This window comes from Pinus tabuliformis, chromosome 3_2 (genome assembly GCF_031772625.1).
Source record: "Pinus tabuliformis cultivar Carrire ecotype Pingquan chromosome 3_2, CPIR1, whole genome shotgun sequence".
In the NCBI taxonomy this organism is placed as follows: domain Eukaryota; kingdom Viridiplantae; phylum Streptophyta; class Pinopsida; order Pinales; family Pinaceae; genus Pinus; species Pinus tabuliformis.
The window spans coordinates 242,498,240-242,524,871 of record NC_142302.1 but is presented as its reverse complement, the minus strand read 5'-3'; the positions used below and the strand labels follow the sequence as shown (position 1 = coordinate 242,524,871).

Sequence of the window (26,632 nt, the reverse complement as noted above, 5' to 3'; positions counted from 1 at the left end):
AGAAGATAACATCTCAATTCACATTTACGTGTTTGTGGTTGTTGACATTAATTAGGTATTCAGAAAGTTGAATAACATATTTGAGCAAATTTGGACAAGGTGAAGCGTAAACTAATGTGAATGCATTCATGATGTAATCCTTAATGTCTAATAATGTTGTATTGATGTGAAGGAAACCTATTGCTTTGAAGAGAAAATTGATGTATATGGTAGAGATGGGAGATCAAAGGTGAAGCATATCAAAACCTTTGAGGAATTCGTGAAGATTAACTTTCATGCTAGGGTCATGTAATAATATTTTACTTGTGTGGGTCTTAAATGCACCAACAAAGAGAGACCTTCAAAATCTATAAAGATTTTGGCGAGAGATCATAATCTAGATCAATAGTTGGAACTAATCCTTATGAAGAATGATATACATGCTAACAAAAGGAAGGGCTAAATTGAGAGGACACTTTGCATCATCTCATTTGTTTGGGTATAAAGTTGCATGAAGGGGAGAAGGAGACTTTACAATCCTTAGTGATAATGATTGTTGGTTAGTTTCATGATTGATGATTAACAAGATATCTAGAGTGAAATGGCTAGTTATTTAATATTTTTAGCTTTACATAAGCGAGACACTTTGTGTACCATCTGAGATGACAAAACCATTTTGGAGATCTCGAGTCTTGTTTTGAGCACTAACATAAGACCTCCAAAACCACTAGATGCCTACCACTTGTATGTGTGGTTGATCACTTCAAAAGGCCTTAATCACGTTAAAGCTACATGGCTTAGCTCTTTGAAATAAAAAAAAGATGTAGCTTGGCTCTTTGAAATAAAAAAAGGATTGGCACGCATCTATGAAGGCTTCAAGTCAACATAAAAATGTGGGAAAATGGTGAAGCTTCATGTAGAATCAACATTTGATTTATCAATCCACTTGAATATCATAATAAATAAACCCCCGCCGCCCGCATCAACCCCCAAAAAGAAGCAGCAATGATAATCAATTCACAAGAGTAGCGTGGCGGAATCTCAAATTTAGCTTTTGAATTCAACCTTTTGGCAAACTTGAAAAACCAAATTCGAATTCAAGCTGCAATCAATTCCATTTATTTTTGGGTAGCGTACAACCATGCATTGCTATCTGACCTAACAAACAACCCAACAACCCAGCTTTGATGGCTTTTTGAATTTCTTTTGGGTCAAGACTATGCATTCCCGCCGAATTTAAGCTATTTCAAATTTCACTGTTTGAACGCCTAATACTTAACGAATCCCCAGATTTGAAATCCGAGTCAGGCGCGCAAGGAGGACCCGGGAAATCTTGTTTGAAAATGTTAAATGAATTGAAAGGATTTAAGGTCGGTATAGAGGAGGCCTCATTTTATATATTCCTCACATATGAACCAAAGCAATGGTGTGGAGTAGCCGGAAGAGCTAACTAGTTCAGTCCCTCTGGATTGTGCCCTCTTCAACTCGCCTTATTGGAGGCTTCTTGTCCTATTTGGCGGATTTTCTATTTCGATCAAACAGAGGTCAGTATTGGTTTCAAATAGCTTTTGATGCAGGGAATCACCTCTGTCATCTGATGTATTGATATTTCTGTTTGCAGACAGATTCATCAATCAGTAAGTCAATAATGGGTGTGATGGTAGAGGAGCCCTTGTTGGTAGAGAATCCCCAGAGGTTTTGTATGTTTCCCATTAAGTACCCTGAAATCTGGGAAATGTACAAGAAGGCAGAAGCTAGCTTCTGGACTGGTAACTTCTTTTGCCTAACCTTTTTGTTATTCTCTCTTTTGTGTAGCTAAATGTTTTTTTGTTTTATATATCTCAGCTCTGCATTAACATGAAATCATACGACATGGCTGCATGCCATTTGACTGAGTCTTATGTTTTTGGAGTGATAATGATGTTACGGTGCGTTGAGTAACAGTTGGTCTGGTGCTGAGTATTTTTTACTTGTGTTTTTCCAGCGGAGGAAGTTGATCTCTCTGAGGATGCCCAGCATTGGGAGGCATTGACTGGTGATGAGAAGCACTTCATCACTCACGTCCTTGCATTCTTTGCTGCCTCTGACGGCATTGTTCTCGAAAACTTGGCTGGGCGTTTCATGAAAGAAGTTCAAGTTCCAGAGGTGTGCATACGTTTTTTTAGACATTCCTCTTTTCTTTATTTCTGTTATTTCTTTTCGTTTTCTTTTTCTTTTTACAGTTCTTTAAAGCAAGAATAAGAGAATGGAACTCCTGCAACATTTTGCCCTGGCGTTTCTTAGGCACTCAATGGGCTGAAATTTGAATATGGGGTGGTTGTGATAGATTGAATATCTAGTTGCTCGATGGTAGCTGAACTAACTTTCATACATTCCTATTTGTTCTTAAACTCTGCGCGGTGGTTAGAACAAGTGCTTTGTGTTATTGATGTGTACAACTCGCCGTTTCTTTCAGGCTCGTGCATTTTATGGGTTCCAGATTGCCATTGAGAATATTCACTCAGGTACTATTTGAAAAAATGAAGGGGTTTCTTTTCTTTCCCTCTTCCAATTTCATCACTGAAGTTACATCATTCTTCATGGTGTTGGCCCCTTCCCCTTTTGCAGAGATGTACAGTTTACTGTTGGAGACATATGTCAAAGATCCCAAAGAAAAGAATCACCTGTTCAATGCAATTGAGACAGTTCCTTGTGTGGCAAAGAAAGCCGATTGGGCTCTCAACTGGATAGACAGGTATATGTATTCACTTCTCATTTCTGGGAGATTTTGATTTTATTGTTGTGCGTCTTCAATTATCGTTTTAACAATAAGTTGTCTACGGTTTTTTTCCAGTGCTGAAAGCTTTGCAGAAAGGATTATTGCATTTGCTTGTGTTGAGGGCATTTTTTTCTCTGGCAGGTACTCTACTATTAGTCCATTTACTCTTTTCTTGGGATCATGCTTTCCGGTGTTTTATTTTATTTCTTGTTTGTCTTAGTGGATCATATGGCTCTGGCAGTTTAAAATCTTGGATCTTTGAAGCGGCTGGGTTTGTGTGTGTTTTTAAAACCCAGAGCGTGGGATGCAAATGTGTTTATGCTAGCATCTAACCATTACCAGTTTAGTTGACTGAAATTATCTGTTGTGAAAAGTGCGATGCATTAAGGTTGGTTAATTATGAGTGTTGGGTATTGCTGTTTTATCTTATGTTTTCCAATTTAATGTTGGTATGCTGCAGTTTTTGTGCAATCTTTTGGCTGAAGAAAAGGGGGCTGATGCCCGGTCTCACTTTTTCCAATGAGCTCATTTCAAGGGATGAAGGCCTCCATTGTGACTTTGCATGCTTGCTCTACAGGTATGATATTAATGGGTAGCATTTTTTTGTTATTAATGTGTTCAGGATTTAAGTGGCAGCCAGCCATGATATGAACACTGGGAAATGGTTTTTGTAGCTTACTGAACAACAAACTGAGTGAGGACAAAGTAAGAAAGATAGTTTGTGATGCTGTTGAGATTGAAAGAGAATTTGTATGTGATGCCCTTCCATGTGATCTTGTCGGAATGAATTCCAAGCTTATGAGTCAATATATTGACTTTGTTGCAGATAGATTGCTGGTAAGTGCATTTTCAAGTCCCATGTTTTACATTAATTAATGCCATTTCATTCATGCTTTCATGATTGATGTCATGATTCGATGTTGCTGTGGTGGGGTTAACTAATGTTCGATTTTTAATCATTCAGGTTGCTTTGGGATGTGCAAAGGTTTATAATGCACAAAATCCTTTTGATTGGATGGAATTAATCTCTCTTCAGTAAGTGATTAGAACGAGTGATGGTATTTTAAGTTTGGTTTAAGGTAGTTTGAAGGATTTGGTATTAACTTGGGAATTTGGTGTTATTCAGGGGAAAGACAAATTTCTTTGAGAAAAGAGTAGGAGAGTATCAGAAGGCTTCCGTTATGTCCAATCTAAATGGCAACCAGACTCACGTGTTTAGTTTAGATGAAGATTTTTGAAAGCAGGTATCAAGTTGAAGTGGGATATTCATCCAATCTCATTTAAGTGCTTGGAATTTTCCTTGATGTACTAAATGGGTTCTGAACTATCTATATTCCAAGTCAGCATCATTGTATTTTCATCCATGGCTTGGAAATGCAATTTGTATTTGTATTCTAAATTGGCTGTCTTTTGGGTGGGCAGCTTTTCTATCTCAATCTCAATCCAAATCTCCTTAATTTCATTTGTTACTTTTAATGGCAAAGTTGTATTGTAAAGGTGTGTTTATACTATTTTCTTGAGCCTTCAATAAAGAAGTGATAGTATTTATCACAACTTGTCATGATCATTTGTTATTTATGCCATTTTTGTTTTTGTTTTTAGTGTTTTTGGTTTATTATTTTTATTTATTCTTATAAGTCCATTTTTAATTTAGGGCTTTTGTGTTTGATTATTGGATAGAGTGCAATCTAATTCAAATTTTGGGGAAAAAATGAGGAAAAAAATAGCTGTTCCATGTTTAGAAAATTGGTGAATAAAACAAAAGAAAGTTGAGTGTTAAGAATATCTAAATGTTATAATAAAAAGCAACTATTGTGGTCAAAAGAATTCCACATAAAATAATTCATATAGATATGATTCTATAATTCAAACAATTGTTTTTTGTGCAATATTGATTATTGATTTAAATCTTATATTGTATAGGAAGTGGAATGTTATATTAAGTCAAGTTTAAACTTATTTAAAGCTAAGTATTTATAAAATTTTTAATGTTTCAAAATTGTAAGTGGGTTTAGGAATGGTTGATGACATAATCACACTTCATAGAGTTGTAACACATCCCCAATGATATTAGAGGAAAATGTGACCAATGATTTTACTTTTAACTTGGAGTGAATGATGATCTTACTATTTATTATTAGTTTTGTAACAAGAGAACATACCCCTTTTGAATGATGATCTCAAAGCATTTATTATTAGTTTGGCAAGAAGAGAATGCACCCCTTCTTGTGAGGAGGTGGGTAGTATCATAGAGCAAGAAAATAAGATATATGTAATGTAGATTTATGAAAGCATTTGCATTTTAACTTTAATTGTTAGAGAGAAGGCATTTAATGGAGGAAAATGATGTAGCAAAAATAAGGAATGAAGTTATGATCACTATATTGTTGTTGCTATTTATTAAAGGAATTGAGAGATTGTGTTTCCTACATTAAATTTTACATTTTGTATTTTCCCTATATTGGGTTGTAAAGTGTTTCTTGGTGTAATCATGGATTTCACCCCATAATAGTAAGTGTTATTCCTCCATATATATATATATATATATATATAGTCCTCACAAACTAAACATTTTGATAACCAAAAAAGGAAAGACATAACTAGGTATTAGGGAGTCTTGTATTAGTGCTCTTACTAATAAAGATAGATGCATGTGTAATAGAAAACACTAGACTATTCTAGAAGATCTTGCTTCAAGTGGTTGCTACTTTTGATTTTCATCTACACTTTTGGGTTGGTCTAGTTGTCATTGTGCACAAGAAATTGGTATTCATTGCCCATAAAGTATTTTGATGAGTCCCTCAAGTTTTTGACATTGGTTTCTATGTGGAAGATTTCATTGTGAAGGGAAACAAACTTATTATCCAAGATATTTGATTTGTAAGGGATCACTGATGATGGGAACGAGTTTGCATGGGATTAGAATTGCAAGGATTAATGCATATTGAGTTATGCTTAAAAGGAAAAGGAGTGATACAATACTTGTCCTTGATAAGATGTTTTGTTGTAGAATTAATGAGAGCTTGATTGCAATTGTCCTTACTTTCCAAATTGTGTGATGATGGAATGGAGGTGTGGTATATTTCTTTGTTCTCCCTTGTGATCCCTTTTTTTCTTTTGATTGCTTGATTTGCTAGTTGATTGTGAATTTTCAAAACATGTTTAAAAGACACAACTCTTGAGCCTTTTAAACTCTTCTTGATCTTTTTATATACTTTGTTTGTGAATACATTGTTGGGATTTTTATCTCTAGCTATTGACTCTATTATTATGGTTGAATTTCTTATTATGATTGGGTTTAGAATCAATTTCTTCAAGGCTCCATTCACATGTAACTATTTTTTTCCCATTAGGATCAAGAATGATTTTTTTTGCCTTTGCTTTTTTGGGGTTATGTTTTGATGCCCCATCAAAGAAAAGAAACCCCCCCCCCCCCCCCCCCCCCCCCTTTTTTTTTTGTTGTTGTTGTTGTTTTTTTTGCCAAATTGCAAATTTTTTGCGCTCAATCTAATTTTCCAACTTTGAGTTAAAGGTCTTTTGTTTTGTTGTTGTTGTTGTCGTCTTGTTTGTCCATTTTTATTTATTATGGCTTTATTGAACCAATCTTTTTCTTCTTGTTGAAGGATGTTGTAGTCTATTGCCGGATTTCAAAAGTTAAGCCCCAAGTTTTAGAAAGAATTTTTCCTATTTTTGGGGTTTGGTTTTTGAAAATACTTTTGCTTTTTGTCAACCATATTTGCTCTCAATCTAAGAGCCCACCTAAAACTTGAAGAAAATCATCAATAATTCTTTTGAATCTTCTTGCAATTATTGTAGAGGACCCTCCTAATAATAGGGTGTCATCTACAAACAAGGAGTGGTTTATGGTCTTTACTCTTGTTATTTGAAGTCCAATAATATTTCTTTCTTTTCTTTGTTTTTTCAATGTTTTGCTTATAGTTTTAGCCATTATAATATAGAGAAAAGGGGAGAGCAGGCATTCTTGTCTAAGACCTTTGGTGCTTTGCAATAATTTACTAGGTCTTCCATTTATGAGAGGTGCAATCCATGGAGTTGAGATGCAAGTTTGGATGACCTCTATTATTTTTTGAGAGAATTGAAATTTTTTGAGCACTGCCATTAGATATGGAAGGTTGACCCTATCAAACATGTTTGCCATATTTAGTTTGATAATGATTCTTTTCTTTTTCCTTTGCATGTTGGAGTGGATGGCTTCCTATACACTAATTACATTATCAATGATTTGCTTGTTGGGCACAAAACCTTGATTTTCTGATACTATTCTTGGTAGAACTTCTTTGATTCTATTTGCAATTATTTTAGTAATACTCTTGTAAGAGGAGTTGTAGAGGGAAATGGGGTGAAATTTATTGAAAGTGGAAGGGTTGGATTTTTTTGGGATTAGAGCAAGATATGAGGATTTTGTGTTGCTTCCTTTTTTTTTTTTGAAAACATTTTTCACCATTCTTAAAAAATCCTTTTTTATTATATTCCAATGTTGCATGTAGAAAGCAATAGTAAAGCCATTTGGCCCTAGGGCCTTGCTTGGATGTAGGCTTCAGATGGATGCCACTACTTCCTCTTTTGTTATCTCTTTGCATTTTTTTTTTGGGTGTGTTGTAGGAAGCTTTCATAATCTATTGCATCTTCACTAGTTGAAAGAAGGTTTTTGAAATGTTTATGGGCTGCTTTTTTTAGTTCCTCTGCTCTTTTGACCTTTTGTTTGTCAACTTGAATTTTGTCTATTTGATTTTTTGCTCTTCTTATTTTAATGGTGTTGTGGAAGAAGGTTGTATTTTTATCCCCTGTGTTGAGACAAAGGCTTTTGGATTTTAGTCTTGCTTCTTCCTCTTTCCTATTTTCCCTATATATTTCCCAAAAAATCTCCTCTTAAATAATCTTGCTTGTCCTCTTTTTTTTTGTTTTTTGTTTTTTTGTTTTTTTTTGTTTTTTTTTTTTTCTCAGTTTGCATGTTCATTTTTTTTTTCTTTGCTTTTGCCCATTCCTTAAGCTTAGCTTTCATGTTTTTAATTTTTTTTTTTTTTTCCCAAATATATTGGGGTGACCTTGTGATTCTTGGTGCCCATGCTTCTTTGATTTGATTTCTAAATTCTTTGTTGCTGTCCCATATTGAGCTGTATCTAAATGGTAGAGGTCCTTGATTTGCCATTTTTCCCATAATTATCAACATCAACTTGTGATCAGAGGCTGTGGTGTGAAGAATTTTTGATTTTATTGAGCTTTAACTTGTTGCTATGTTTTCTTGGATCAGTATTCTATCCAATCTTTCCTTTATGTTATTTTTGCCCAGTCTTTTGTTGCTCCAGGTATATTTTCCATTGTTTGGGGGAATATCCATTAGGTTGTGTTGCTTCATTATTGTTTCCAAAGCATCCTTGGATGGGTCTGCATGATATATCTCTCCAAACTTCTCTTCTATATTTCTAACCAAATTTAGATACCCTCCAAGGATTATTTTTTCATTTTGTATTTCATTTAGAGTTTCCTTTATGGTGTTCCAACATTGCTCTTTTTCCTTGTAGTGATTGGGGGCATATATGTTGATGAAGTTGTATTTCTCTTTTGTGCTTGTTTGCTTTAAATTTGTTTGGATCCAGTGTTGCTCCTTTTTTCTTGTATCATTTCCTAGTGTCCTTTTTTCCATATTGTGCAGATTCCTCCTGAAGCTCTTGTAGCTTGTATTGCTTCCCCTTCATATATATATATATATATATATATATATATATTTTTTTTTTTTTTTTCAATTTCTTGACTATTTGTTTTGGTCTCCTGAATCATAAAGATGTCTAGATTTTCTTTTGCCACAATGTCCCTTGTGACATTTTCTTTGAAGTATGATCCCAATTCTTGACAATTCTAGGCGACTATAATCATTATTTATTTGTTGGGTGATGCAATGAACCTTTCCCTCTCTACTGGCTTTTGTCATTGTTTCTTGAACTTTTTCTCAAAAAGGAATCCATTGGTTTTTGTGTACCTAGAGCCATTTCCTTTCCTAAAACTTCATCCCTCAGCTCTTTGTTGGATTTCCTTCTTGCATTTTTTTTGATGTTCAAAGGTTTGAAGGGATTCCTTTGACTGATTTCTTGTTATAATTCTCTCAATAGATGGAGGGGCGGGGAACAGATGTTTATGAGTGGAGGAGATATGGAGGAGTTAAGAGGTTGGGGAGGGTATTTGGGGGAAGGAGGGGCCGTGGGGTCTTCCAAGGGGCCAAAAGGATTTAGGCTAATGAGGGAAGAGTGGTTGTCTACTTTTGGAGATGGAGGGAGAGGGTCGGGGGGCAAGGGGTTGCGATGAGGAGAAAGGGGGTTGTTTATTAGATGTCTTCTTCTGTTTATCTTGTTTCCATTTGTTTTTTGAATCTTTTGCATTTTCATTTTTTTTTTTGAACATCTATTAGCAAAATGACCGTATTCGTGACATACTCTGAATTTGAAAGGAATTTGATCGTAATCAAGATGTTGAATGTGCATCCATTGGTCTACTTTGATCTTGATTGTCTCCGGAAGCCCTTTCCTTAGATCCAATTCTATGCAGATTTTGCTGCATGCATGCATATTCTCCTTTGGTTCGCACCTATCTATGTATTTCCCAACAACATTTTCGATGGCCTTTACTGAATCATCTCCCCAGCAGTGAAGGGGGAGGTGTGGCAGCCTGACCCATACTGGAACAACGCTGGGCACATCCATTTCCGGATCAAAATTTGGTGTCCATCTGTTTAGATACAGTCCTCTTGTGTCCATGAAGTATGGGTTGTTCCTAAATATCAGATCGCGATCCTCCTTGGTTTCAAAGTGAAAGGTGTAGTATCCTCTTCCACAGAATCTGATTGATTTTTTCCCATTTATCGACGCAGTCTAGTTCCTTTCAACCCATTTTTGGACCATCTTGGGTGAGGGCCATAACCCAGTAAACAACCCGACTAATCCACATTTAGCAAGGGATAACGTTGCTCTACGAGGGAGAGCAGGTGGGAGGGAGATTTCAAGGATGTCTTCCAATCTTTTAACAAACTTGGTTATTGTTGGTCGATTTTTGGTCGGACCCATTGCAGAGATGAGGGAAGTGAAGGCTTTTGCAGATTCTTTCGTTTCTTGTTGACGATATGGAAGAGGATCTCCATCTTCTAGAGGATCCATTAGGTCCAGGGCCTTAGTAGTAGGAGGTCGCTGAGGGGTAGCTGTGATCTATGCATCTTCAAGCTAGGTTTGGCTGTGCAACTCAACGCACAGTAGCGACAACAACAACAATTTAGTGTAATCAGGGTCTTGTTAATTTAATACAACTTTGATGGTTGTCTAGCCTTTTCCTCCACAAATAATGCAATCAAGGTCTCATTGATTCAGTACAACTACAAGAGCCTAAAGGTTTGTCTCGAATCTTGGATGACTTGGGATCTAGCACCTATTATTTAAATTCTTCAACCATAATGTCCATGTTAATGTTTTGCCTCTTTTGTTGTGTAAACTTTTCCATTCATTGCATCTTTTGCTTGGTCTCCTCTTGGAAGTGGGATTGGTAGGAAGATGTAGCTTGCATTGCATTTGATTGAGCTTAGGTGGGATGGCATGGATATTTAGTTAATTAATTTCCCTTGTGAGCACCTTGACTAATTGACCTTTTGATGGTGGAGGAGGTATGGATTAGATTTTTCATCAAGAGGATTGGTTGATTGTGAAAGAGAGGACCTATAAGCCTAAGGGACTTTGTAGAGGTATGGCATAGGAAGTAAGGATGGGGTGTGTGGTTGCACCCAAACTTAGGTTAATGGAGGTAAAGCCAAGTGTTTAAGAGTTTTGGTTGAAACCAAAACTTTTTTAACCATAGGTTAGAAGGACAACTTCTAATTTTACAAACATGATAAATATAAACATAATAAATAGTGAATATATAGCTTACAAAGGGGTGATTTATTATTATTATTTTTTTCTTTCTATAATTTGTGTTATTGCATTTGATAATTATTGTTGTGATTTTTTGTATGCTTCATCATGAAGGTTGTGAAGGTATTAATAATGGACTTCCATGAGGAATGAAAAGTCATTCCACTCAATTCATGAGGTTGCACTACTATGAGAACCTAAGAATAATTCATTTGTTTGATACAATGCATATTATTAAGTAGAGTTTCGGCGTAAATCACATGAAGAAAACCTTTGTCGACGCATTTCGAACCAACTAGTGTGGTTCATCGTTAGGACAAGTTGAATGAACAGATCTCGCTTTTCATATTAAATAGATACCAGAACATTCTAGACAAGGTAACGGCTATAATGACAATGGCTAGATTTGACCAGGAAACGACTAGTTGACTTAGATAAGGGTTAAAAACTTTATTAAATAAGTTAATATTCTTATTAAAATACGAAATGGATCATTTTATAATTATAAATATATATTAGAATAAGTAAATTTGAATAAGTAAGTCATAAAATAAATTAATCTAAAATTGTTAGTTATCACAGTTATTATAAATATTAGTTAGTTATAGAGTAATCTATAAATAGTTAAATTATAATTTTAATCAAAATATAAGTTAAAAGGACATATATTTATAAATATATATTGAAATAAATTAATTTAAATTAATATATATTAAAATAAATTAATAAAATAATTTTAATAAATTAATCTAAAATTGTTAGTTATAAAGTTATAATATATAAATATTAGTTAGTTATAAAAGTAATCTAAAAATAGTTTAATATATTTTGATCAAATTATAAGTTAAAGGGACATATATATATATTAACATAAATTAATTATAAAATAAATCAATTTTCAGTTAATATTTAAAAAGTTTTTAATATTAGAGAATTCAAGGGTTAATTATTTATTTATTTTTTGGTTATTAATATATTTAATTATTATTATTTTTTTAATGGCAAATCATAGATGGTAGGAGGGATGAAGAAAAAATTGTCAAAATCTGTAGTGACATTCAGGAAGCCAATCATGTAATGCAAAGTGGGTTCCGATCAAATAGTGGAAATTGAAATAGCCTTCCATGGTTATTAACAAAGAAGTAAAGCAATGATGTAAAAGAGGTCATTCAAAGAATTAAATTTCTCATAGGTTTTCTTCAAACATAAAAAATATATTAATAAACAAAGGTGAACTTGGTGGGGGTAAAAACACATGAATGGCATACCTACAATAAGATAATTATTTTATTATATATATTTCTATATTGGTATACATCTTCATAGTGTTTTTTTTTTTTTGGTCTACTTTGGATTAAACAAATAACGATTCATTTTTATTGCTACAGTATGTTCTACCTCTATCTATCCTAGACAACTTTGACAACAACATCAAATAACTTATATATGATCTTGGCAAATACATGAGGTAAGTAGCAATTTATATGTAATGTGTTTTTTTTTCAATTTGTTGTTTAACTTAATGAGGTGTTTTACTTGTAATGTGATATATTTTGTTTTGTTGAAACATTTTATTTTCTTGCATCAATTGTAGATGGTTGTCATTGAAAGAAATCCATAAAGAATATATAAAATATTGGAATAGAGAAATTCCTTTGCTAACGTGCGAAATGTAAAAGTATCTACCTTTAGAATTTTTCAATGCACAAGAACACTACCTCATACACTGATTTGAGGACATTGAATTATGTGGATTTGTACACACAAGGTCAATGTGGATGGTGGAGAGGCACTTGAAATCATTGAAGACTTTGGTTAGATAAAGAGAACGCCCTTAGGGTTCTATAGTGGAGGGATATGTTGTCACCTTGGAGACAACCTTTGGCTGCGGAAGGTTAGTGCCTAGAACATCCAAAGAAATTGATGGAAACTTATAAAATGACTAGTCGAAGTTGGGCTTAAATGAAATGCAATGAATGAATCCAATTCAAAAACCCATCAGTTACAACCAAAGTGGCTATATCCTTAAGACTTGCAAAATATTGAATTATAGAGCGGGTCAGAAGAAAGATGAAAAGAGACAGAACTATATAGCTTAGGCAATTAAGAATTTGGGCTTTAATTTTGTAGAATGAATAATGAAAAGGAAAAGAAATTATGGGTGAATCTTTGGAAGTGGAGCACTCATTAAGGGTTCCAAATTTAAACAACACAAGTACTAAAAAGTAAATTCATGAAGTATTAAATTGAAACAACCTGTTGCATCATACACTTAACAAGAAGAAGAAAAACATAATCGAATTGAAAAACACAAAAGGGAAAAACAAATATGCATTTGCCCAAAGATGGAATCAAAATTGGTTTTCTTTATTGATTTTTAAGAGATTTTCCTTCATTACATTATCTCATAACTAGAAGTCTTTGAACCCCATCAAGATGTTGATTATGGTCTTTTATCTCTGGCTTGGTCTCACTGCCTAACTATCCAATTGGTTATAAAAACCGACTCTTCAAACAATTATAAAATTGTTTTCTTTTGAGAAAGTTTTAATTACAAATATTAAAACAAGAACCACGTGGTGGCATGTCACTACTTATTTGTATACATGAATTATGTGCATATAGTTTTTAGTTTATTTAGTTAAAATGTTACATGTGAAGCTGCAGATGAAGTTATAGGTCAAGTCACACACACAAGGGAAGCTTAGGCCTAACTAATTCCCAAAAACAAAGATAAAACAAGCCTAAGTATTTTCAAACTAATTCCAAACTATTTGATTTTAATTTCTAATTTCAAAAATATTGAATTTTAATTTCCAAGTGTAAGTTTATAGATTATTCTTAATTCAAGAAAAAACATCACCTTTCGATAATATCAATTTTTTTCGAGCTTAACTTATTTGTATTGGTATTTATTTACATGGCATGGGAAAATAAGTTTTTCTTGCAAAAATTACTTCTACCTAGCTTTTTCCAAAATGACATTTGTGTTTTTGTTTTTTGTTTTTTGTTTTTTTGTTTTTTTGTTTTTGTTTTTTGTTTTTTATTTATTTATTTAAATAGGCAAAAACATTGGACTACTTTGCTTGGATGTTAACTGATATTTATAATTATTATTTTAATAGAAATTTAATTTCTTATAACAAATTAGTAAACAAGTTGGAGCATTTTGACATTTTCTCTAGTTGCATCAGATTAACGAACAAGAATAAATAGTAGAAAAGGGGTTGTACTAATTATTAGTTTTCAGAAATTCTATTATCTATGTGACAATCCCACCCAAGGTTTTGGTATGAGCTGCACTGTTAAAGGAATGCACATATGTTGTAATGTTTGGGATACTAGAAAAAGTTGACCGAGTCTGAGGACATGGATTCTAGAGCAAGGGATGGAAAATTCTTGGTAGGGATGATACAATTTATTGTGCAAAGAAGAGACCTAAACTTGACAATATGCATTAAAGGCTGACTGGTCCATGAAGTAAAGGGGACGGTTCCTGAAACTAAATTGTCCAAGGAAAATATTCAAACCTATGCTTGTTTGAAATAGTACAAGGAGTAAAAGAGGACAAAATTTATGTAGGGATTGCAATAGCAAGGGTGCAACAATTATGGAGGGACAAGAAGCTTGCCCCGAAAGAAAGGGAGGCATGTGGAAAAGAGGATGTGGATAGAGGGCTAGATTCAATTTCACTGTAGACAAAAAAGACAATTGTTTTATGATTATTATTTGCAATCAATGGGTTATGTTGCATTGTCGTTCTAATAGATATGGATATGTGATGCAACTGTGAAGGGATATTTTCTTGATTTGTATATTGATTGTGGTGATGATTATGCATGGGTACATGTGTCCTATGCTTGTATGAACAAGTAAATAAGTTAATATAATAAACAGTAGTAATTACAATGTCTGAATGTCAGAGTGGAGAATAGTACCATAATAGTGTTTCCTAAATGCTTAATGGTATCATAAATAATTCAATAAATGAAGTCAAGGATCTCAATGATCTATTTCAATTGCAAAACATGATCAATTAGAAGAATTAGGTTCTGAGACCCTTTGTATTAATGTATAAATTTATAACAGTGATGCTTCGTTTGACAGAGTCAGTTAATGTGTACATCGAAATATCTGTTTACAAAGCACTTTGTTGATAGACGAACAATATGCGAAAGATCAAGAGAATGTTCATGGGACGATCATGTCTTGTTGGGGTACTTCCTTTGTTGTGCACAAGCCTCCATTCTTACCACAGGGAGTTTGGAAACGAGGGTCACAAGCCTCCATTCCTGCCACAGGGAGTTTGGAAACGAGGGTCACAAGCCCCTGTCAATAGCCAAATGCTTCGGCCATCCATGAGCACTCTCAAGGAGTTGTTGAGCATTCTGGAATAGTTGGCCTGTGGCAGGTCAGGTGATATGTATATGAAAATGCTTGAGGTTTATGTAAAATTGCAAGTGATTAAATTTGAGATTTTAAGGCTCTTATGTCAAATTCATAAACACTTAAACATGAATTTAAACTTCATAAATTTCAGAATATTGTAGACAATACCACCATAACAATAAACACAAAACAACAAGTGATGAAGGAGTTCACCCCTCCTGGGCTACGTCTCTTGGTTCAACTTCCAATAGTTGGGCTTATATCATTATGCTCGTGAAAATAGTGATTACATCAAATTACAGTGCTCAAATGGCTTCAATAACAACTCCAATAGCTCCAGAGCTATCAAAAACCCATGTCTAGCCTCTTTCTGCTCCCCAAAAGACCAAAAACTGAGAAAGTTATGATCTTTGCAAGTTTTACTACTATTCGTTCTACAAATCACACCTGTCTGCTAATTGTCCTACAAATCTGCCCCAAAAATCGCTAATGGAGCAACAATTTAGCTAACCATCGACACAATTTGTGGTCTCATTAAATTTTCCATGATCCCCTTATTCCGAAAATCTCGGTCATGTGGTGCCCATGTGACCACGTTGGGGGCCGAGTTTTGGGGGCCTCTGTTTGGCCCTTGTCTCCTCCGTGCCCTCGGTCTCATTTGGGTCATATGACCCTGGGCTGGCCCATGCGATTTGGCTCTTGGTTCTCGGCGGAGGTCATATGGGTGTGTGGTGCTAAGGTTTTGAGCGTCGACTGTATATGCGCTGCACTTGGTTACATGCAGTTCGGTCCTGTGGCCTTGGGCTGGGCTAGGACCTAGCCCTGGGCCTCCTGCCTGCAGTCCTGTGGCGTTGGAGTGGAAAGGGGCTAGGCATTAGCCCGACCCCCCATGCCAAATGCACCCATATCCAAACTTAAATAGGATTTGTTTGCATTGTATTAACAAGAACCATTGTGTAGTGCGTTGGTAAGGGTCGCGGTGAGCTTGTAGGGGGTCAAGGGTTCTATGACCTTTGACAAATTTTTAGTGGCCAGCAGGATGCCACGTGGCAACCTCTAGTTGGGCCACGTGGTAGCCTCTGGTTGGACCATCTTAACTCATCATCCAACCAATAAAAATCGACCACCTTGCAACCAATGCAATCCTGCCAAGTGTCAAGCAACCATAAACCATTAAAAATATAATTTTAAACCAATCAGGAGAGGCCACGTGGCAACTTTCCACTGGCCCACAATGTACAATCAGATGTCCTTTTTTGCCAAAATTCGCCTATTTGACAAATCGATCAAAACTTGTTTTCGGGAGCATCTGAGGTCAGATTTTGGTGAAACGAGTTTTGTTGGATTCAGATCGTCGAGATCTATCCAACAATATAGGTTTCAACCCATTCTGACAACTTTGAAATTTGAGCATATTTTTGATCCACTAGGTCACGCCTCCCCACTGGAAGATTTTGGACCCAAAAAGCTCTTTATTACTGAACAATTGGATGAGGGTACAACTCCCTCACCCTTCCAGTCTCAACCCACTAGAATTTGCCCGAATTCAACATTTGAGATTTTCATGAAAAATGATATTTTTCCTCGATTCTAAAGACCCCGTCTTGCTGTTGTAGATACCATCTTGCTACAGTTTCCCAGAATTTGTAGAACATCAAACTGTCCTTGAAGGAACAAACATATTCCCTCCTCGGTCGTCAATTAAAGGAAACTTAAACAACTTGAAATTCTTCTCACCTCGAACACTGTTGACATGATGATGTTTAGCTTGTCTTGCCTTGCACTTGGATTGACTCTTGACCAAGTGTTTTCACCATTTCCATGCACCATTTTGAAACCCCCAAGAAGAACTTGTGGAACCTATGCCTTCTTCATCAAATTTCTTCGATACTTTCTCTTTGACCTTTGCACTCTTTAGCACCGACATCTTGTTCCCATCATTGTTCAACAATGATGTATGTTGCTATAATTTTTCCTCATCTTGTTTACCTCTTTTAGGAGGCAACATGTTAGAACCATGAAACAACTTATCACAACCATTAGCAACCTTAATGAAATCAAATTCTTCATTTGATGAATCTCCTTGAAAGGCCTCATTCACAACATCTTGATGTTTGAACATTAACAAAGCAAAATTTTGACTTGCATTCACAATTCTTTTCATTTGTCCAACATGCATAAGAGACAAACTCATCTTCTTACGATGCGCTCTAACTATATACTCAATTCCATTCTTGAACAAGTGATACTTATTCTCATGGTAATGAAAGATTTCTCTCTTATCATAAAGATATGGGCTTCCCAAAACAATACCAGAAATCTCAAGCGAAACTACATCAAGTTCAACTTCATCAAGAAAGTTTGCAGTGATTGCAAATCTAAGGATACACTTCCTTGTCACCTGCAAATTTGCATTCTTACATATCCAGCCTAAAGGATAAGGTCTTGAATGTGGAATGGTTTCTAGATTTAACTTCTTGACTAAGTCTTCAGAAATCAAATTTGCTTGAGAACCACTATCAAATAGTGTGTCAATTTTGGTATGCTTTGAAACAACTCTAATGTGGAAAAGTTCAATTCTTGTTTCATCATTTTGAGTATCATTGGAACAACTTGAAGAACTAGTGCTTGCTATGTTCTTACCTTTCAAACCCATCGCTGTAATCTTTGTTTCATCTCCTAAATCATAACCTAAGTCATCTTTTATAATTACAGTTATTTTCTCCTTCTCCTTGTTTTTAAGTTTGCTGGGTCTCATCTCTAGATGAATTTTCCAACAACGGTATTCATCATGGCCATATTTAAAACAATGTTTTCTTGTGAGTTTTTATTTCTCCATCTCGATGGAAGCATTATTATTCCCTTTTCCCTTAAACTTACCCTTTCTTTTTTCTCCAATTTCAAAGGAATCTTCACTTTTCTCATATGAAATATGTTTTCCTCTTGCTTCTAGATGTGTGGATTTTACACAAAATTCATATAAATTTGTGGGATTTTAAGTTTGCTAGGTCTCATCTCTAGATGAATTTTCCAACAACGGTATTCATCATGGCCATCTTTAAAACAATGTTTTCATGTGAGTTTTTATTTCTCCATCTCGATGGAAGCATTATTCTTCCCTTTTCCCTTAAACTTACCCTTTCTTTTTTCTCCAATTTCAAAGGAATCTTCACTTTTCTCATATGAAATATGTTTTCCTCTTGCTTCTAGATGTGTGGTTTTACACAAAATTCATATAATTTTGTGGGATTAAACATGATAATAATGTGTCTTAGGTAGCTATGTAAACCTCTAATATAATTTAACAAATTTTCTTGAGTTGTCAAATCTACACCCACTACTAGTGCTCTTCTCCTAAACTCTTGAGTATAGTTTTGAACACTTTGTCCTTTTTATTGCCTAAAATTTTGCCAATCCATAATAGCATTCTGCATATAAAACTATCTTCTTAGTGCAACAATAAAATCAATCCAATATGTTGAGACCTTACCATGCTTTTGCATATCCTCCTGTGTTTTGGTTTCCAACCAAATTAGTGTTTCACCCTCCAACCTTAACGAAGCCAGTTGAATCTTTGTTTCATCATCCTTGATGTTTTGTATCTTGCAATATACTTCAAGTTGACGAACCTAATTATCTAGTCTTTCAACATTTAGCTCACCATTATACATATGCAATTCGAATTTAATATCAAGTTTCAACAAGGGAGTTTTACCATGTCCCTTTGGAATATGTGGAGGTGTTTGTGAAATGGTTGTTGTGGAAGAGGAGGAAGATTAAGGTGAAGATGATGATGGTTTATCTCCATTCCCTTTTTGAGACTTATCCTCATCTCCTCCTTTTCCTCTTGAAGGACCCTCTCCTTTTGATGGCTTGGAGCTGTCTCCTCGCAACCTTGTGTTTCTCTCTTCATAGAGAACTTTCACCATATGGGTCATGTCAAAGAATGATTTTCTGAAAGCCTTCTCATCCTCTAACATATTATCAGGTCCTCCATGTGACATACTTAGTGAAGCTTCAGGTACAACTTGAGGTGAAATTTGTGGTGGAGATTATGGCAAATGTGCTCTCCTTTTCCTTGTTCCAACTTGAGGACCTGCAACCACAAGCTTTCCTTTTCCTCTCTTGAGCTTCAACCTTGTAAGCATCAGAAAAACTTACAAACAATTAAATCCTCACAACAACAAAGAACCTATTTTCTGATACCAAACTTGATCTGCATATGAAAATGCTTGAAGTTTATGTAAATTGCAAGTGATTAAATTTGAGTTTTTAAGGCTCTTATGTCAAATTCATAAACACATAAACATGAATTTAAAATTTAGAAATTGTAGAATATTGTAGACAATACCACCATAACGATAAACACAAAACAAGTGATGAAGGAGTTCACCCCTCCTGGGCTACGTCTCCTGGTCCAACTTCCAATAGTTGTGTCTATATCATTATTCTCATGAAAATAGTGATTACATCAAGTTACAATGCTCAAATGGCTTCAATAACAACTCCAATGGCTTCAAAGCTATTAAAAACCCCTGTCTAGCCTCTTTCTGCTCCCAAAAAGACCAAAAAAATGAGAAAGATATGATCTCCCCAAGTTTTATTGCTATTCGTTTTAAAAATCGCACATGTCTGCTAATTGTCCTACAAATCTGCCCCAATAATTGCTAACGGAGCAAAAGTTTAGCTGACCGCTGACGCAATTTGTGGTCTCATTAAATTCATCATTAGCCCCTTATTCTGAAAATATTGGTCACATGGCGCCCATGCGACCACGTTGGGGGCCGAGTTTTGGGGGCCTCTGTTTGGCCCTTGTCTCCTCCACGCCCTCGGTCTCATTGGGGTCATATGACCCTAGGCTGACTTGGCTCCCGGTTCTCCGCGGAGGTCATATGGGTGTGTGGTGCTAAGGTTTTGAGGGCCGACTGTATATTCGTTGCACTTGGTTACATGAGGTTCAGTCCCGTGGCCTTGGGATGGGCTAGGGCCTAGCCCTTGGCCCCCTGCCCGTGTTCTCATGGCGCTGGCGTGGCCAAGGACTAGGCCTTAGCCAAACCCCCCATGCCAAATGCACCCATATCCAAACTTAAATAAGATTTATTTGCATTTTATTAAAAAGAACCATTGTGTAGTGCATTGGTAAGGGCCACGATTAGCTTTAGGGGGTCACGGGTTCGACTCCACCTCGGTGCTCTCTGGCCTTTGAAAAATTTGTAGTGGCCACCAGGATGCCACGTGGCAGCCTCTAGCTGGGCAACGTGGCAACCTTTGGTTGGTCCACCTCAACTCATCATCCAACCAATAAAAATCGACCACCTTGTAGCTAATGAAATCCAGACAACTGTCAAGCAACCATAGACCATTAACATCTGATTTTTTAAACCAATAAAGAGATGCCACGTGGTAGCATGCCACTAGCCTAGAATGTACAGTGAGTTGTCTTTTTTTTGCCAAAATTCGCCTGTTTGACAAATCGATCAGAACTCGTTTCCGGAGCATTTGATGTCGGATTTCAGTGAATCGAGTTACGTTGGATTCAGATCGCTGAGATCTATTCAACCATATAGGTTTCAAGACATTCTAACAAATTTGAAATTTGAGCATATTTTTGATCCACCAGATCATTAGGTGGGAGCCCGTTGTAATGTGGCGCTAGGCGTCTGTCAGATAAGAGTTGTAGGAGCGTCTACGTTTCCATGCGAGGAATTCCTTACTTGAACGCAGAGAAGTGTCGCGAGATAGTTATTCCTCAATGTAGCTATCACCCAAGATCAGAAGGGGTAACATCTTGGAACGTATTAGTATGACTTCGACAGAGTGGTGAGGTGCTGATTTAGATTTGGAAGCGAAATGGATCCCTGAGAACACGTCGCAGTCGAGAGGATTAACTTGAGGAAGTTCATGTAGCAGCAGACCTGGTCTTTGAAGAGAGTGCAAAAATCTTGAGTGAAGGATTTACGTGGTGCAGAGCCAAAAAGTCATGACGCAACCATTCTTGAATAATAAGAAAAGGTCATTATTGTTGAGAAAAGTGGCGAAATGATGAATTTATTGAAAGAATTGGATAAGGCTTATCCTGTTGCAGTGAGGCTCGTAGGCGCGAAAGATTCTGATTGGAGCAACGAGATTCTCTTGTTGTACGATTGGACATTGGACGTGGATTATCTGCGAGGTCCAAGCAGTGAGGCGGATAAATGAGAGTTCGGAGGACGTAGTAATAGTTTCATAATAGCATAAGAAAATTGGTGCAGAAATCCACTTAGACGGAGGTCAGGAGGTCAAGTTGTATTCACGGTGGAAGGACGTATGAGTGATATGCCAAACTGACTGGGTTGAAAGTCAAGGGTTAGAGGGAGTGCAAGTTAAAAACTTTAGGATGAGTCGAATGCTACTAGGTTGGGAAGTCGGGAGTGGCGAAGAACATGATGCCGTGAGGTAACAGACAAGTATGCCCCGACCACTCGCCTATCTGTTGTATTGGCGGCCTCGTGGTGTACTTTCACGTGGAAATATACAATTGGTGATCTCCATTCTTTATGAGCAAGAAAGTCAAGAATGTAAATGGATTTTATAGACTAAATTTACCTTTAAGGAAAATATAGACTAGGAGCTCCCTCATTCAATCCTTCAGGTTGCTGCCCAAAGTATAAACTATATATATATTTTTAAATTGATTTGGTGAAAAGTTTAAGATTTATTTATTTATTTTTAATTTATTGATTTTTTTTTTATATATTTTATTTTATTTATTTATTTATTTTATTTATATTTATTATTATTATTATTTTTTAATTAATTAATTTTATTTATTATTATTTTTAATTAATTAATTAATATTAATATTAATATTATTATTATTGGTTGATCGTACAATTAGGAGGCTAGACCGTCGGGATTTTTTTTTGTTTTATGATTCATTTATTCTATCGCGACCCCAACTATACCCTAGTTGAGTGGTTTCATTGGGTCAGGTAGTTTGACAGTCGAGCAATGCTGAGGTCGGGAGGTTAGGTGGATTATTTATAAAAAAAATTGTAGTCACCTTGACTTGTTAGTCAGGTGGTTGTAAGGTCAGGAGGCTATATTTTTTTTTTTTTACAAAATATTTTTGGATCCGACCTCTGACTTAAGTCTTAAAAAAATAAAATATTTGTTTAAGGCTTTTGTTTTTATTCATTTTGTGATGCACAAAAGAAAAAAAGGTTTCTTGTAAACCTGATAACATGAATGCAAATTATTCCATGAGTTTTTAAATTATATGTTTCATATCAAAAAATTAGAGAACAAACAAACAAAAAAGACTAGACTTGGCTCTGTCCAACAAGCTATGAAAATACTATACTGTGTGCACAGTTGCAATTATTTTCTTGACTCTCAGGTCAATTATTGATTTCATGAGTGTATATGTTATGTGACACTATAAAGTATTTCTATAATTTCAATAATTGATTCTCAAATCCCATATTTTCTGTCTGTTTGTGTCTACATGCATACTTAGCAATACATTTCTACATCTTTTTCCTTTGGTATCAATAACGCTAAATAAGAACAGTTCTTTAGTTGCAGTTGTATTCAAAACTAAATACTTGATACAAATGAATATAAGAACAAAGTGTGGCAAGCAAACACAAATGCTCAATTTACTTTAGATGCCTATGTTGCAACAACATATTGTAGCTCTTATATGACAACAAAATGGACCGCTCTATGACAACTGTATCCAAACAAATTCGAGAAAATTGCATATCTTGTAGAGGCAACAAAATTGAAAGTATTCAAAAACTTGGAAACACATTTCTAAATATGCAACAAATGTCAATTTGACAAATAGTCCACATTTCTTTGTCATTGAATTTGTATTCATCTTCAAGAAAAACATTTTTCATTAACACTGTTCTAGCTGAAAAACAAACATATCTTCTAAAATTAACTATTTTTTAAGAACAAGAATGCAATAACTTTGAGTTCTCTAGTTGCAACTGTATTCAGAGCTAAATACTTGACATAGATGAATACAAGAACATAGTAAATGACATAATTTTTTTAACGAAATGTGCAAGTATTGTTCCAACTCCTTCTGCTAGTTCTGTATGTAATAACTTTTCTGCTGCACTTCTGGGCACACACAGTGCCGAACCCAGGTTTAACACATAATCTACTTTCACGTTGTGATTCATCTCATAGGCATAACTTTTTCATGGACATAATGACACACATACATTACAAAAAACAATACTACAATAAAAACTAATGGAATGTACCTTGCTGAGGAAATTTGTACAACAATGTTGAAAATAATAGTAACTTCATTGTTTCATATACAATGATAAAAATTACAACAAGAAATATATGAGTCTGGTATATTATAAGCATTACCATTGTGAATAGGGATCAAGGGACAATTATGACTGCAAGAATTGCTATGCTTGCGTCCAATTTACATAAGGAATTGTTGACAAGTGGAAAAATTCTCTTGCAAGAAATCAATATTTTCCCAATCAAAGTTCCAATTATATTTTTATTTTTTCTTTTCATATGGTTGTATACCCCCCTATAACAAAGGTGCCATTGTCTATCTAAAACTACAATTAAATTAAGATCTATAGTTCAATTGAGACATTGATGGTTATCAATATAATAATTTGCAACATAACCAAATTCTGCATGTGGACATTTTGAGCTACTCCTATTACATAACACAATAAATATCGCAGCTTTAATAGATAAAGAAATTGGCCCATGCATTTGTCCATACCAATTGTCTCTTGGACACTTTGACATATTGTCAATTGAGCAAATCTTATTTGACCAAGGCTTGTTGATCTATGGACAAAATATCAATGACTGCTATGACTCTTTGTTTGAGTCTGTTTGTACACTTGCACCATGTTTTGATATGTCTAATATGAGAAAAACAATTGCACAAACTTTTTATAATTGTTTTATTTGCAATGACAATAGAGCTACCAATTGCTTAGAACAACATGTGAATGCTAGAAACATTGAACAAGAGCAATGTATCCATGATTAACAAGCTTATACTATAAACTTGTTAGTGCCATATGCATATGGATGTATAGAGGGAAAAGGTTTTGCATTACAATGGATATGTGAACTACTTGATGTTAACATATTTATTTGGAATATAGAAACAAAAGATATTTTCTTGAGATTCTATTCATCAAACACTCGCTCCAGAGTTTTGCACCTTATGAATGTACCAATAGCCACATCACATGCAAATTTAACCAATCTAAATAACAATAATTAAAGGATCTAAATGAGCATAACACCACACATAATATCATAAGATTTATAATTGTATCTGGAATTGAATACAAAAAATCGAACAAATAAGTTTTCGTTAAAGATTTAAATAGAAACTTCAAAATATTTTCGAATTTTCATACTATCGAAACATTTTTATTTATTTATTTCATTTTTATTTTTATTTTATTATATATATATATTTTAAATTAATTAATTAATTTTTTAATTTTTTAATTAATTTAATATTATTATTATTATTTTTTTTTTTTTTTTTTTTTTTTTTTTATGTTTATTTATTTATTTATTTTCTTTTATTTATTTATTTTTATTTTTATTATATTTATTTATTTAATTGTATGTAATTTATTAATTAATTTATTTTTTATTTTTATTAATTAATTAATTAATTTTATTATTATTATTATTTTTTTGAATTTATTTATTTATTTTATTATTATTATTATTATTATTTTTTTCCCATGGAAAAAGTCGTAATTTCTATTAATATATAAGAAATTACATTTTGTAGATGCCAAGGCATATGCATATGGAGGCATGTTTGCCTTTCAAGATACATGAAAAACTGTCTAGATAAAAACTTTACTGCTAATCGCTGATCCTCCACGCAGGGAGTCTGTAATCAACCATATTGTATCAAAACTACCCTCAACAGAAAGAGGGAAAAAGGTTCAAAATTATATCTTCTCTGCGCAGAGAGAGTTATATATGTACCGAAACCAACACTGTTGTATCTACAACCGTTATAATAGATATGAGAAAATAAACATGATTTTTACAATGAGATCTACAAAATCTTGGGCTTAAAGCCCGATTTGTCCATGTTCTACAAAAGGTCTGTGGTAATATTGATGGTAAGTACCATCAATCTCCTCCTGGATCAACCAGTCATTGCCCTGTAGATGCGTTGCCTCTTTTGAAAGTTGATCAGCCTCCGAGTTTTGTTCCCTGTAGATATGCCGACAGACAAAGGAGTCAAAAGTGTCTATCAATCTATGAGCTTCTCCTAGAATGTGCCTTAAAGTATATGCATTGCAGTGTGATGCATTGTTGAGCCAATTACATACAATTTTTGAATCCCCAAACAATTGAAGATGTCTGCAATGATGATCTAATGCAAAGTAAATGAGATATTTTGCTGTGTAGAGTTCAGCAAAGTTGTTGGTACCCGTCCCCAAGTTTATTTGAATTTTAAACCTATGGGTATCATTCAGGAATAGTATGGCTCCCCTACCACATCCTGCTTCCTGAGCAGAACCATCAAAATATGCCCATGGTTTGGATTTGCCTATGGTTTCAGGAATGATGGTGCGCGGAGGGGCAATGTTGTCATCCTCGGGAAGGAGATCATAATCAGAGATAATATGACGTAGTATGGAAGGCCAGTGAGGGTCCTTGAGATTGAAAATGGACTGGTTTCTAGCAATCCAAATGGCCCAGCAGACAAGGAGAGGCATGTTCCTGGCTTTTCCTTTGTGGGAAAGGCACCAGGTATTCCAGGCCTCATGGAAGTTGTTATCGTGCCAGGGGTTCAGGGTAGGGAAGTGTGCTGTAATACAGTTCCAAAACTCCTTAGTGGACGGGCAGTTCAGGAAGAGATGTTTGGTGGTCTCTTCATCAAGTCGACAGAGATGGCATCGAAAGGGGCCATGAAATGATCTTTTCATCAGATTGGCACCAGTAGGGATCTTGTCAAATAGTATGTTCCACAGTAACAGGCGAGTGCGGGGGGCAGCCTTGAGTTTCCAAAAAGATCTCTAGTTCGGGTCAATAGACAGAGGTTTATGGGGGTCCATGAGCCTGATGTATCCTTCTTTTGGGGAATAAGTTCCATTTTTTGCGAATGCCAAAATAATTTCATCAAGTTCCTCTGATAGTCGAATATGGGCCTGTGTGAGAGCTTCAATGTAGCGCTGCCAATCCAGTCTCCATTGTTCAGGGATATCCAATTTGTGTGCCGATTTCCATGCTTGATGTAGGACGGTGGAGTTATTGCGGTCGCCAATATGCTTGATGTAGATAATGCCCCTGTAATTTAGGAATCTAATTAAATCGGCTGGCAACCTGTGAGCATTCCCACATCCCACCCATGGATCCGTGCTAATACGAACTGCGTTTCCTTCCTTTATTCTCTAGGTAATTCCTTGTCGCAGAAGGGGGAGCGCGTTCATCATTGCCTTCCATATGTTGGAGATATTACTGTTCATGGGGTGAGTCTGTCTGAACCAATCCATCAAATTCAAAGGCCATATATATTTTGCATGGGAAACCCAAGTCCAGAGACTATTAGAGGTAATGAGTTTCCAGC

The 26,632-nt window shown here is 35.1% G+C and overlaps 1 protein-coding gene across 1 annotated transcript; it reads left to right on the top strand.

The window, feature by feature from the left end:
• Positions 1-1,293: 1,293 nt before the first annotated feature.
• On the top strand, positions 1,294-4,298 carry LOC149180588 (ribonucleoside-diphosphate reductase small chain-like). The gene is made up of 10 exons (XM_089418201.1): positions 1,294-1,523; positions 1,601-1,748; positions 1,964-2,124; positions 2,435-2,483; positions 2,587-2,713; positions 2,813-2,878; positions 3,198-3,314; positions 3,412-3,574; positions 3,702-3,772; positions 3,864-4,298. Exons 2-10 carry the CDS (start codon positions 1,628-1,630, stop codon positions 3,973-3,975), a joined length of 987 nt encoding a protein of 328 aa, XP_089274327.1. The 5' UTR covers positions 1,294-1,523; positions 1,601-1,627; the 3' UTR covers positions 3,976-4,298.
• Positions 4,299-26,632: the final 22,334 nt, after the last annotated feature.

Coding starts and splice junctions, on each gene's coding strand:
- LOC149180588 (XM_089418201.1), top strand. CDS start 1,628: ATGGGTGTGATGGTAGAGGAGCCCTTGTTGGTAGAGAATCCCCAGAGG. Junction 2,484..2,586: donor CATTGAGAATATTCACTCAG/GTACTATTTGAA, acceptor CCCCTTTTGCAG/AGATGTACAGTTTACTGTTG. Junction 2,714..2,812: donor GCTCTCAACTGGATAGACAG/GTATATGTATTC, acceptor GTTTTTTTCCAG/TGCTGAAAGCTTTGCAGAAA.